Here is a 13,584-nt window from a genome sequence, read left to right as displayed (position 1 = left end):
ACTTTTCTCTATTTTTGCTCTACTTCTCACTCCCTTTTTTTAATGTTTAGTCAATCTAGTAATCCCTAGACAGCAAGTAATTACACACTTAGCCAGCGTTATTCCTGAACACATGACCACTTTGCCCAGGGATGATGGATCCCAGACGCCAGCCTTTGATTCCTGATTATAGTGCAGCAGGGCACCAGGAGTAAGGGGCTTCAAAGCCACCAAATCACTGAAAAGTCATTGATGCAATAGTTTTTCAAATGTTGCCTCAACCAGTGCATAGGGATGCACAGATGATGACTGAAAAAAAAAAAAACAGGCAGGGACAGGCTGTGATTTGTGGGTCCCATTCCTCAGATTGGTAACCTACAAAATCACCCCCCCCACCCCCCCCCTCGCCCCAAAATGCTCACTCATACACATACACACACTCGTACACACCGTGTAGCCATCATCCATGGGCATGCCCCTCGACATGGTCCTGGCATGTTCAAACCACGCTTCATGAAACTGTGGCCTTCTTGCCTTTGGTCTGCCATCTGCTTCTAATAAGCTAAGCCAGCCTGATCCCTCTGATGTTCCCTCCACTCTGAAAAGCAGAGAGAAAGAAAGAGTGAGTGAGAGAGACAGAGAGTGAGAGCGGGAGGGGGGGGCAAAAACGAGAGCAAGTAAGAATGAGCCAGACAGGCAGAAAAAAGAAATAGAAACAAGGAGAATGAGAGCACATCTCAAACATACTATTACCCTATCCATGCCGCCAGCAAGGCCACCAGTGTGCTTATTGTACAGTGGTGCTGGGAGGTCTTAATCCACAGCAGGTCCACTTCATGACCACCTCCATCGTGTTATTTGTGATGGGAAGGGACAGTGTTTCTCCCCACCGCCTCACCCCTACTGACACTGAGCCACATTGCTCCTTACCAATCTGCTCTGACAAAATTGAGTTTGTCAATTGGTAAAAGCAAGGGAGCTCCCTGTTGTCCTGGGTTTTTCCAAACTTTTTTCCTCCTTTTGTCACCTTTCCCCCAGAAAATGATCATGATCTAAATCGTAGTTTTTCTAAGTTGTATGCACTGTACTGTTGTGTGAATTTAAAAAAGGCTATTTAATTATTACAGCCCTTAGCATTGGATGGCATTTTCTTGAAGATTATTTGGGAGTACTTTTGGGTCTTAAGCCAGCTACTCAAAAGTCTCTAGTGTATATTTTAAGTGGACCCTGTGGTTACAGCCAACCCAGGCAAATTGTCATCCATTGTGAAGGCATGCCTGTATATTTCACATGTCTTGTGAAAGGAATGAATCAGTCTGTTTTTCTACCATTTTTAACACTGTGACAGAGACTGAGACCCCGCTAGACAAAAGCTAGTACCCTTTTATTATATTTTAACAGCACAGCAAACATGATTAACCATAAGTGGCACAGTTATTAATGCTTTTATATTGTGCCTGTCTGTCAGCAACTTGTTTTCCACCAACTGCTGAAATATACTGCAAAACCATAAACTGCTGCATTTATTGGGGGAAACTCTTTGTGCCTTAGTACTATACTATCTTCTTTCATAAGTCTTTGGTTTTGCTTACAATAGTGTGTGTATTCTGAAGACCGTACAGTGTTGGCAAAGATATAAAAGGCCTATTATAAACTGGCTGTTTTTGTAAAGGGTTTTTGCACTGATGCTGTCAGCCATTGGGTTGAAGACACTGAGAAACATTCACTGGCCTGGCTGTCGCCAATAGCCATAAACACAATATTGAATGTGTCGTACCCTTCAGCCACTGCCAAGATAACTGCAGAGGGGAATGGTCAGCAGCGAAGCTCTTTCCAAACACAACCCATCAACTAGCCCGAGTCATTTAGAAATAAAGATGTACCCATCAAGCCAACAATGTTTTGACTCAGCTTCTGTTGAGACATGTTAGTATTGCAGAAAATGAAGGGAAGGGGACAGAGGTAGGGAGAAAGAGACAGACTGAGCACCAGACTGAGTCAGAAAGATGGGGGCAGAAAGACGGATAGAGGGAGAGAGAGGGTGAGCAGGGTGGCAGAATGCCGAGCAGACGGATCCTGGTATGGCAGGAGCTCTGGGCAGGCGTCAGCTGTCCCTAGCGGACCCCCTGGGGCCACCCAGAATTCACACCCAAATACCCTCCACAGTTTTTCTCAAGAGCTACGTGAAGTTATCACCCACACCCCAAACTATTAAATGAGTGTAAAGATGGAGTTTTTCCTGCAATTTTCCTAAGATTAAACACCAGAGAAGTCAAATGCTTTAACTCCAAGCGTTGCCTAGCTTAGACTTGCTAACTCTAGTCCTCCAGCCCCAGTCCAGGCCAGCCTAGCTGAGGGTGCGGAGCTGAAGGGTACCGATGAGACGGGTGTCTAAGTATGTAGGACGCCGTGTCTATGCTGTGCCTGCTTCACACAGGCCCTGTGACAAGTCGAGTCATGAGGGAGCATCATGAAGAAGGAGTTTAATTAGGAGCAAGCCTCCAAAGGGGCCACAGAGAAAGACACAGAGCCAAGCAAGCATACACAGTTTTTTTTGTGGTCTTTCCTGTCATCATAGTTTTTCTCCTTCTTCTCGCTCATATTTACTGTTCTCACTCTCTGTAGCATGCCCCATGACTGTTCACACTGCAGGAGTTTGTAGCTTCCTAGCATTTTTTTCTGTCTCGTCCTCCTTTCTCAATCAATTTTTGTGTGTCCACATTTTATTTTATTTTATTGTATTTATTTATTCATTTAGTTAGTTTGTTGTTTGTTTCTTCTTTAATTAAAAAAAAAGAATTACTAAACAAATCATTAATTAATTAATGGCGAAAAATGTCATTTGGAAACAGAGGCAATTCAGTTTCCATAAACTGCAGTGATGATGTAATGATGCTCTATAAAAAGTTTTTCTTTTCTCCTAGCGGTCGTTTTGTAAGAATGAAATAATGAACATTCCTTTATCAGGCTGAAAATCCTTGTTACTTGGAAAATTGAATTGAATTTTAATATAAGAATGATAATTTGGGTGAATATTTTGTGCATAAAATTCTTGGCACAAGCGAACAGCACCGAGAATTTGTGTTTAATCCTCATCCTATTAGCATATTCCCCAAAGACTCTATTTTCATACCAGCTCTTCTCTTCATACCTGTACTCCTGTGTCTTTCAGTATTGGGGTAGCAGCTCTTTTTTTTCCAATGATCATTATTCTCTCAGTCATTTTGAAATATATATCTTTGATGTGTCTTATATGGTGATGATGTCACTGAATAACAGATGACTCAAAGCCTTGTTTGGAGCAGCAGTTGATGACTGCAGCAGAGCCACGAAATGCATAACAAATCCAGGGCACAGATAAACGAAGGGTCTATTAGAGAAGGGGAAAATATATAGGATGACGCGAGTAGGGCGCCAAGGCGGAGAGCGCAAGAGTGAGAGGCCCTTCTATGGCTATATGAGCACATCAGCAGATCTGATTGGTCGCTGGGTTGTGTGTCAGCCCTTGGCAACAGGTGTGATGTCTTTAAACAGGTGGGCATAACTGGGATGAGTGGCATAGCGCCCTTGTACCGCACCCTCAATGTGCTGAGCCCCGCTGGAAAGCTAAGCCTAGGCCACATGCTTCAAAGTCATATAACACTCATGCCCCTGGCTCCCTGCAACCCATCAACACCCAGTGCAACCATCGCCCAACCCCCTGCCAGACCACCAGCTCAGTTTGCCCCATATGGGTGTCACCTTTACCCTAGCCCTCTCTTCCCCTCTGCCAGCAATGCCCCCCTGCTATTCTTCCCAGAATGGAAGTGAATCTCTCATGCACTCTGTGCTGATGGCAGTAGGTGGTGGAAATCTGTGCAAGTAGGAAGAAAAGTAGTTCTTTTTTCTTGCATGCATTCTCATGTGAACACAAAAAGGCCAGGGGTACAGCTCTTGTCAGTTCGATATGATGCATCACCAAGGCCAGAATGAAACTACACAAAAGAAACACCAGAAATTTTACATCTCACGCCTTTGCCAAAAAAGACAGCATGCTAAACCTCTGCAACCCCTTTGTTCTTTTGACTCATCCACCTCAGATAGAGCAAGAGTGCCTGATTCACTGTAGGTCTTGTTAGAAGTCAGATCTCCTGCATCGCCGTGGTTGATTTGTTTGGTGTGATTTCCTGAAGACTGTCAAAGATGTGAGAGACGCTTTCAAATTCAGAATTCCAGATTTCCACTCTGGGGGCCAAGTGAGGATTCAGAGAAAGGAGAGGAGAGCCAGCAAATGTTGACACGCTTACAGTAGCTGCCTCGCCACGAGACGCCTCAGGAATCAAACAGTTATCACACACACAAAAGGAGCCCTCTAAGTTCACTAAAACCACACTCAAAACAGGCCTTTGTTGTGCTGACATGAGAGATGACTGGATTGTTATTTGTTTTCTAAGCAGGCAGATCGCTAACTGTCACTTCTTCTGCTGGTTGTGATGGAGTAGCTAGCACTCGTATCTCCTCCGTGAGTGAGTACTGACGGAGACAAACAAATGAGAGGAAGAAGTTCACCGAGATTAACTTATCTTAGCATCTATCTTCCTCCTTTCTCCTGCTCAGTCTCTCTTTCTTTTTTCTTCTTGACGCTAACACCCACTCTCACACACCCACACATGCACACGCAAACAGACTCATTCCCCTCTTTCCCCTCCCACACAGACATGCACGCTCTACACACTCACTCCAGAAGACGCATACACACACTACAACATATACAGAAAGAGAGAGCAAGACACACACACACACACACACACAGACACACACACACACACACACACACACTTGATCAGCATCAAATACAGGGTGTGCTAAAGTAAATTTAATTACGTCTGTCTGATATGGAGCTTCAGATGAAAGTAGGAGAGCGCAGTGTGAAGCGACGACTGCACAGACAGGAGCAGGCCCGTGATATTCCTCCTGTAGACTAATCTCCCTTTATTAAAGCCAGGAGGAGAGAGGGAAGGGGTGGGGAGGAGGAGAGTGAACGGGGTGTGGAGGGGAGGGAGGTGTGGGGGGGTACCTTTGATGAGATCTCTAACTGTCAGCTACTGTACTTTTCTTCCCTCCCGCTCTGTCTTTGTCTCTCACTTTACGAGGCAAATGAACACAGCACCTATCGGTACATGCCTACTTGCTCAAGCAAACATACCCTCGTGCTATCACACACAGTAATGTGCTCTGAAACTTATCCCTGTTGTTATGGTTGTCAACAATATCTAAAAAAGGACAGAGGCAGCACTCTCTCTCTATCTCTATCTCTCCCTCTTACGCTCCCTTTGTCTGTGTCTCTCTTCCACTCAGAGGGGAGTGGTGAGCAAGTGGAGAGTGTGCTTTTCTGCCTGTCTGCTGTTTTTCTGGCCACTCTAAATGGGGGCAGGTGGCCATCAGGTGGCCAAAACAGAAACTGCCACATTTAATAGCACGCATACCACAGTCATGAACTCAAGCACCTCTACTGTATTTTAATTCTGTTTCATGATCCACTGATGATTATGGTTATAAAATGTGTTTTACTTTTATGACTTTTCCCTTTCCTGTGTAATTATGAGGTTTCAAGGTCCCATGATTTGTCATTTGGTCAAGAGTTTGATCATTTGTTATGTCTTGTTATTGGATGCAGTTAAATCCTCTGTGCCATCTTGAATGTTTAGCTGCATGTTTACTTGTTCACAAAGCAGCCAGTGTATCCTCGTGTCACCCCATGTTGACGGAGGTTAGAATGAAGCCTGCCAAAATGATTCATCGAAAAGGTTAAAGATGTTTCGTTGAACCATTTCTCAGAAACAGACCCAATTTGCTCATAGAGAGAAAGTAATTTGAAAATCTATTTATTTGAAATAGATGGAGATCTCTAAAAGGTTTTCCAAACATCCTCTAATTGGACTTGTCTTTTGTCAGGATCGATTCTAAAAGTTACCTCCTCAGAGTTCATGACCATTTGTCCCTCCAAAGCTGTTCACCTGGGTCATTGTTCCCTACCCCAAAGCCCTTCAACTATGTTGTGAAACTGCTCTGTTTGCAGACATTGAGAAAGAAGGGCCTAAATGGCTGTGACAGCCCAGACCCCGACGCAGACGACTCGGTCGGCCACAGCCCCGAGTCCGAGGACAAGTACAGGAAAATAAACGAGGACATTGATCTGATGATCAGCAGACAGAGACTGTGTGTAAGTACCTTTCATTGAACCCCGAGCTTTCCTCTCACCTTTCTCTCCTCTTTCTTTCCCTTTTTTTCTCCCCCTTATGGTTTCCGTCACTTCGTCCTCATCTCCTCGTTTTCGTCACATGTCCCTATCACCCCATCTCTCCGTCCCTTCATCTGTGTGTCTCCCTCCGTCTGTCTCTGTGGTTGTGGGACCTGGCAGGCATTGAGCAAGAAGGAGAACAAAGGCGGCGAGAGCCCGGAGCTCGAGTCTGCTCTCATCCTCACCCCACGCACTGAGGAGAAATACAAACAGATTAACGAGGAGTTTGATCACATGATTAAAACTCATAAGATACCTGTAAGTACTGGGTTTGCACACTACGCCGCATCCTCAGCAGGCTAACAAAATGCTGACTGGCCAGTAACTGTTGAGCTAACCCAGCTAACCACCATTGTTTGCCACCAGACTAAATACAAAAAGTGAGAGTGAGAGTGAGAGTAAGACTAAAGTGAGATTATACTGTATACTTACAATGAAAAGAATTACAGTTCTTTGATTTTTCTTGATTACAGTTGAGGAACGGTCCTCTAATTTCACATAACTGTGACCATAACAACCAGGCTTTTTTTTTTTTTCTCCTTTTTTGCTATAGTAATTGCAGACGTTTTTCTCATGACAAATTTTAACCTTACTGGGTTCCCACCTTGAACCCGTTACCCACAATGCCTTGCCTGGCTCCCAGGGGAGGTGCGGTCTGCATGTGCTTTTCCTTTTCCTGCACCAAAACACTGTGCTCAGTCACCCGCAACAACAAGGACAGACACTGTGGCAATGAAACATCAGCAGACATTCACAACCTCTTAAGCATTTCTCCGTACCTCACAAAATTCAATTATCTCTCCTCCTTTCTGAAATAATTGAAGGCAAAGTTTTCAGTAGGCTAACAGCATCTTTAAAGACATCTCTGTTAGTGGACGTAGATATGGAGATAAGACATGTCAGCTGCTGGATTTATATTTTATAGAGTTCATTTTTCAGGAGAACCTAATCTGTAGCCAGCTGCCAGAAACCACAAAATAAAGGTTGCTCTCTATGTAAACTGAGCCTGCCCTTCATTCAGAAAGCACCATATTGGAATGGTTAGCGCTCTAGCCTTACAGAGAAAGAGATAATTCCACAGTAGATAATTCAGAGAAGAACAGTAGTCTCTGAAGCCGCGTGGAGCAGGGGGAGATGTGGTTAGAAGCAAGGCAGGGGTTGGTGAGCTGGGGTGGCGTGGTGGGGTGGGGTGGGTTTTGGGATCGGAGCTGAGTGGGGATGGGGGTGGAAAGGCGGGGGTGGTGGTGTTGAGGCTGGGGGGATTGCTCTGCACACAACAAGTGGCAGTTCGGTGTGTGGTCAGGGTGGCTGCCAAGCACTGGGCCTCTGGATTGCAGGGGACTGTTGAGGGGACTGTGGGGAGAGGCGGAGGAGGAAGATGAGTGAAAACAGGAAGGATGGCACCAGTTAAAGGACAGCTCACAGACGGGGCCCTTACACCCAGCAATAGGGCATGTGTACACACAAATGTGCCCACACTGACAGCTCCTCCTCCCCCCGACTCTTAGAAAACACGGCACAGAAAAGTCTTGAGGTATAAAAAAGGAATCCAAGATGGAAGAAATTACTGAACGTCTTCAAAAAATAAAACCCAACCAGAGACGGTCCCTCACTGGTTATAAAAGAAAGCATCCATAGCTTTTGGCTAGCCCACTCCTGTGTAAAGTTGCAGTAAAAGCGAAACGTGCAGAGGCCCACAATGAAATATGGTTAAAGTACCCGTCTTTGTACTTTGAAATAATATTTGGCCTGCAAAAAGAGCGTTAGCAAAAAAAGGGAGAAAATTGAAGAAGATGAAGTAGCGCTAAGGCACATATCCCACTTCCACGTAAGCTAGGCTGATGATGATGCGCTCCCTCCATGGCCTTGAGACACATGGCAGTAATTTAGGGCCCTATTTTCTACTTCCTAAAGCTAACACGCAGGATCAACCACTTCCAGGGCACTCCCAAGGTTAAGCCCTTCTGCCAAGTGACACAATAAACATGACAAACTAGACGCCTGGGGCCGGCAAGCTACCTCTGCTCATGTTCCTGATGAGACTGCTGACTGATCTGAGTCTACCACTTAAAAACACTTTGCATTAGCTCCATGTGACAGAAAAATAAATTATTCCTAATTGCATTCAGTTCTCCGGTCTTGAAGCTACTTTTGCAAGAAATACTGCAGACTTTTTTAGCGAGGTGAAGACAGACTGAATTATCTTTAGCTCTTTTAGAACAGTAGGATGCCATTGGCTTTATTCCCAGTAAACCATTGCCGTCTTATTTCTTTAATGTAATAAACCAGGAATGTATTTCAGGGAATATAAATGCAGGGATCACAGCACAATATTTCCTAAGGTCAACCTTTTGCCTTCACAATGACAATGTCACAACACATCAGGTCAAAAACTGAGTACTTTACACAGAAATAGTTAGTAGCCTCCAAAGTAACCTACCTATGCTACATCAAGTTGGAATGACAAAGCATTTCCAGCCCATATATCATCTTTGGAGCAATTTGAGTAACTCTAGGAGGAGTTTTCTGGGCGCGTACCCTATTGTTTTTGTGCAGTGCTCCCTTTCACCAGCCATACTGTCTTGTATTTTTAGTCTTTGTTCTGAGAAGTTGTTCTCTTCAACTGCATGGCTGTCTATTGTTAGTTGTCCATTTGTCCTTTTGAACTTGGCTGTCTCTGTCTTTTCTTTTGTGTGTGATTGCTTCTGGAGTAACACTGTAGACAGTCAAAGGATTTTAAATTCCTTTGTGTTCCTGGAGTGTTTCTGAATTGTCACGTCTCTTGCTCTCTTTCTGTGTCCATTCCTTTACTCGAAGGCCTCATTTCAGTTTGCTCACTCGCTGTGATTGTTGATATCTTCAAGTCTAATCAAACTTGTGCCTGTTCCGCCCCCCCACCCCCACCCCCCTCTCTCTCAGCAGGCTGTGCCCCCATCAAACTACGACATGCCCGTGTCCATTCCCGTTAGCAACCAGAACAATCTCATTTACAGCCATCCCGGTGGTTCCCTAGGCAACCACAACCTGTTGCCACTGGCGCACCATGGCCTACAGAGAAACAGCATGTCTCCTGGAGTTACGCACAGACCCCCCAGTGCAGGTAACACAGGTAGGGCCTCACTTGCACTCATGCACCCATGTACACACTGTTATCCCATCTTGTCTATCTACTCAACTGTGTGTGTATCTGTCTGTCACGCTAATAGACACACACATCAAATGTTCGATTCATTTTATGACAACTACCCCCATTCAATAGAGGCACTTAAAGGCAATGAATGAATCTGAAGTCATATCCCTCCTTTATATACTCGCATATTGCCTGCTCAGTACTTTGTTCAAAGTAAGTTGATGATTTAATATCATATTAAATCCCAGCCCACAGTCTTATTGATTTAATGTGAGGTTCTACACATGGGATGTCTGGCCCTATGTATAGGCATTGAGTTGCCGGTGACATAAGCAAATCAGGCCTGTTGGTTTGTTATTGTTGTCCAAAGTCCTTTTTCTGTCCCTCTGGTCTGAAGGCTGCTGCCCACACCCTTACCCTGTCATTACAACTGGATGCTAGAAGCGCCAGCATAAACTAAATATGAGTTTTGGCGCTCGCGGCATCCACACCAAACCGCACACGTTCTGGACCCTCCCACTCTTCCACCTCACATGGCTTAAAAATAATAATGTGTCATTTTTCTTGGATGGCAGCATAAAGTATCCACTCGCAGTGTCCAGTTGCTCAGAGTGTTAAGGTTTGAGTGGGAAGCAGTATTACTTCTGGTATCAGTACACACACGATGTACCGACACATGCACATATACACACAGTGGATTGTGATTAAATTGAGTTAGTTTCTGAAAGGCCAGCAAGTTAAGAGACAGGAGGCATAGAGGATGTTACGTGGGTGTCTATCCTCTAATGGTTTTCTCTCTTTTGCTCTCCTCTCTCTTTCATCTTTCAGGTGGCCTCATGGGTGCTGACCTCACCACTGGCGCAGGCACCAGTGCTGGTAAGAATGGCCTTCTCTTTTCACACACAGTTGTCTGCTTACACACACACACACACACACACACACACACACACCCACACACACATACACACATACATGGCACCCACTCACCCACTCGGGGCCATAAAATGCATGACTAATAGTAACCCAAACCCAAATGGAGATTTTGTCCATGATGTGTTGATGTTAGTGGTCGTGGAGTTCATCTGGTAATGTTTGCACAGTGCTGGGGCTGTGAAACATCCTGCCTGCGTTCAGCTATAAAACGGCAGAACAAGTGGGGGAGAAACAGAAATAAAATTGCACTGTATACTGGAGCAGCAGATTGACTGACAGGCAATCAGAAGAGATGCTGGACTTTTGAATGTGCGGTTCGATTTTTGCTGTTTCCCTGCATGATGAGCCATGTCTTTATTTCTGAACTGGATTTGGGTGTAAATTCAAAACAACTTGTTTTGCCAGACAAACTTGCTACACAGTAATTGCTATCATATGTCTGCAACCAAATTAATTCAATGTTTGGAGTGGCTCACCACGCAATAATGATCCCATGGAGAGAGGAGCAACCCATGTTTGAAGAACATGTGTAAGGAATCTTATGTGTTAGCTTCTGTGTGTCAGTGGCTTTGTCCCTGAGGACATGTCAGGCCCAAGTTTATGGCTAAGCAACTGCCATTTAAAGGGTTAAATTTTACAGCCTTGACGTACAGTGCAGAGTGTAAAAATGGAGAATGGGGGGGTCAGTGGGGCACAGCTGGGCAGCCTTGTCTGGCCCCTAGGGCTCCATCACAAGGGGTCAATGCTTGGTTTCTCTGTCTGGTCACTCATCTCATACATACACACACACACACACACACAACAGAGCCATTTGTTGTGGCGTGTGTTCGGTCGACGGCGTGCTGCAGAGCATGATTCAAATGTAGCCTTTGTGTCACCGTGCCGAAGGAACAGAGGCACTCTGTGAGAGCTGTGCGTCGCTCAGCAGCAGTGAAAAACACGACATTGAGAGAGAGTCATGTGGGAGCTAAAAGATTCCATTCAAAGCTCTCTTAAATCTCATCTAGAGGGAGAGAGAAAGAGTGCGTGTGTGTGTGGGTGGGGGTGGGGGGGACACCCCGGTGATGAATATCCACTGATGGTGGAAGCATGTGTGCAAAGGAGAAACAGTGGGTGAACACAGATGGAAGTGTTCTGTGAACTTGGTCAGCCATTTTAATGATGTTCCTCTAAGTGACTCAGTGTGAGGTGGCCCAGCCACTGTGGCACCACAAGGACTGTTCTAATGTTCCTCTGCTCCTCACCGTATGTTTTGATAAGCTGATTGTACAATAGCTGTCTGGCCTGAGCGTATGAATGTCTTAAGTGGCGGGTCCTAAGCGCAATAGGAGGGACCTCGTGTGTGTGTGTGTGTGTCTTTGAATGTGTGTACGTGTTTCAGACATGCACATAAACACAACTCTTTCTTTGTGTCTCACATGTCATGGTTCCACTGTCTTTAAAGAGAGAAAATGACAGCTTTTAAAGCCCCAACTCACATGGGATTAGTATTACCTGGATTCCTCCTGTTGTTTGGAAGAATTCCTGTAACAATCTGCCATGTTCTTAAGTTATGATTCCACCAGTGATTGCTTACTGTATTTCACCAAACAGATCCTCTGGTAATTTGAATTTAGTGTGAATTGCCACCTCATTAAATTGTCCTGGTCCTGTATATTTTTCCAGTTCTCAAAAGATTCTGAGAACAAACAGTGATGAAGGTAACAGTGGAAATAGATATTTGACAGAATTTTCAGCACAAATTTAGCAGGCTCATGTAGCTACATGTTGCTTTGAGGTCATGATTTCCACATCTGCTGATGTAGCATTCATGACTTTGTAACTGGACATTTTTTAATAGCTCTGACCTCTGATATTTTCCACATCAGAACTGTTTTCCCATTCTTAATGTGAAGTTACAATTAGAGCAAAATAATTTCTGAATTTTTGAAAGGGAACTAGACAACGTCCATTTTTGTTGTTAGTTGCCTAGCAACAGTGTTTTCATCACTTAAACTACTTGAACTCCAAGTATATCATGTACTTGATTTCCCAGAAAATACAAACTTGAGACTTCCCTTTCTTTGCAGCATTAGCATGAAGACTCTGTATTTTGCCTGTTAATTTAATTGAAACAGAGACTTTTTGTTTATCCTGTGCAAATAGGCTGCATGAAACTCCAGTCGTGGGGGTAACTTCTGAATCACACGAGGTCCCCAGGTAATTCTAGTACAGTGCAAATAGGGCATGTTACTGAAAGGCTGAGTCATCATGTTATATATATAATACTGTGGGAAGTATGTCTTCAATCTGCCAACTCCTTTGCTAGCTAGGAGAGAGCTCGAGGTGAAGAGAGAGACAGAACATGAGTGAAAGACAGAGAGAGAGCTGATGAAGGGAGCTCCAGACCAAGGTTGTGAAAACCTCCCACCTCCATTTATGCAATTATGTAGCTGTCATCTACGCTCCGATCAGCACTCCGTAAGCACTGCGAGGAATTAACGAGAAACTCCTGTCACCTCTCACCTTGATCACACACCAATTACTCCCGCAGATGGGCTGCGTACAAGGTACATCTTTAGGACATCATGGGTCAAAATCACATGGAAATGCAAGTTAAAAAGCGCATGTACAAAAACTGATGACAATTCAGCTTCAGCAGATCAAACAGTGTGTGTTTCAATCTTAGCAGCACCTTACACCAACTGCGCAAGTTGTGAGTGTGACACCTTAGTTCAGTTGGAGAATTCAGGGTTGAATGCACATTTGGCCAAACCGCAACGGAAGAGTGTGTGTGTATGGGGAATAGAATGGAGCGCGCCTGTTAGACCACAACAGGACATCAGAAATTTGTTCAGTAACAGTAAAATGTACATGAGTTTAACCACACCTCTCCTTTGTGCGTGTGTGTGTCTGTGTACGTGTGTGTGTAAGAAGGAGAGAGAGAGAGAACGAACACTCTGGGGGGGGCCTTGTCAGACACATGCATCTCGAAGTGCACTAGTCTGTAACCATGGCACCTATAGAGTCAGATTGCAATCCTTCAGCTTTGACCTCAGCTGTCCCTCAACACCTCAGAAATAGCAAAAAGCTGTTTATCTGAATCTCAGATCAGATGTTGTTCTCTATGTGTGACTTTTGTACAGCAGCAAAACAGACTCCTGGCTGGGCTGTGTTTAATTTTGGTACTTCCTCTAAATGGTTGACGCCAGCCTGCACCACAGCTCGACCGTGCAAAGTAGCATTAGAGGAGGAGAGTGGAAATTAACTCTGAATGTCGTGT

The 13,584-nt window shown here is 44.6% G+C and overlaps 1 protein-coding gene across 12 annotated transcripts in view; it reads left to right on the top strand.

Annotated features, from left to right (window-relative positions):
- mef2cb (myocyte enhancer factor 2cb) overlaps positions 1–13,584 on the top strand; it is a 74,579-nt gene that overhangs the window by 52,637 nt on the left and 8,358 nt on the right. For 2 of the 12 annotated variants that reach the window (XM_018668814.2, XM_018668812.2), the window contains 4 exons: positions 6,038–6,181; positions 6,380–6,517; positions 9,179–9,368; positions 10,218–10,265. In XM_018668814.2, coding sequence (XP_018524330.1) covers positions 6,038–6,181; positions 6,380–6,517; positions 9,179–9,368; positions 10,218–10,265 — 520 coding nt within the window. The remainder of the gene's footprint in view (positions 1–6,037; positions 6,182–6,379; positions 6,518–9,178; positions 9,369–10,217; positions 10,266–13,584) is intronic. The other 10 variants (XM_051074943.1, XM_018668815.2, XM_018668816.2 and 7 more) reach the window with 10 other exon arrangements.

This window comes from Lates calcarifer, linkage group LG13, assembly GCF_001640805.2.
Source record: "Lates calcarifer isolate ASB-BC8 linkage group LG13, TLL_Latcal_v3, whole genome shotgun sequence".
Lineage (NCBI taxonomy): Eukaryota > Metazoa > Chordata > Actinopteri > Centropomidae > Lates > Lates calcarifer.
Note: the sequence above shows the minus strand (reverse complement) of the source record. Positions and strands in the feature narration are given on the sequence as shown.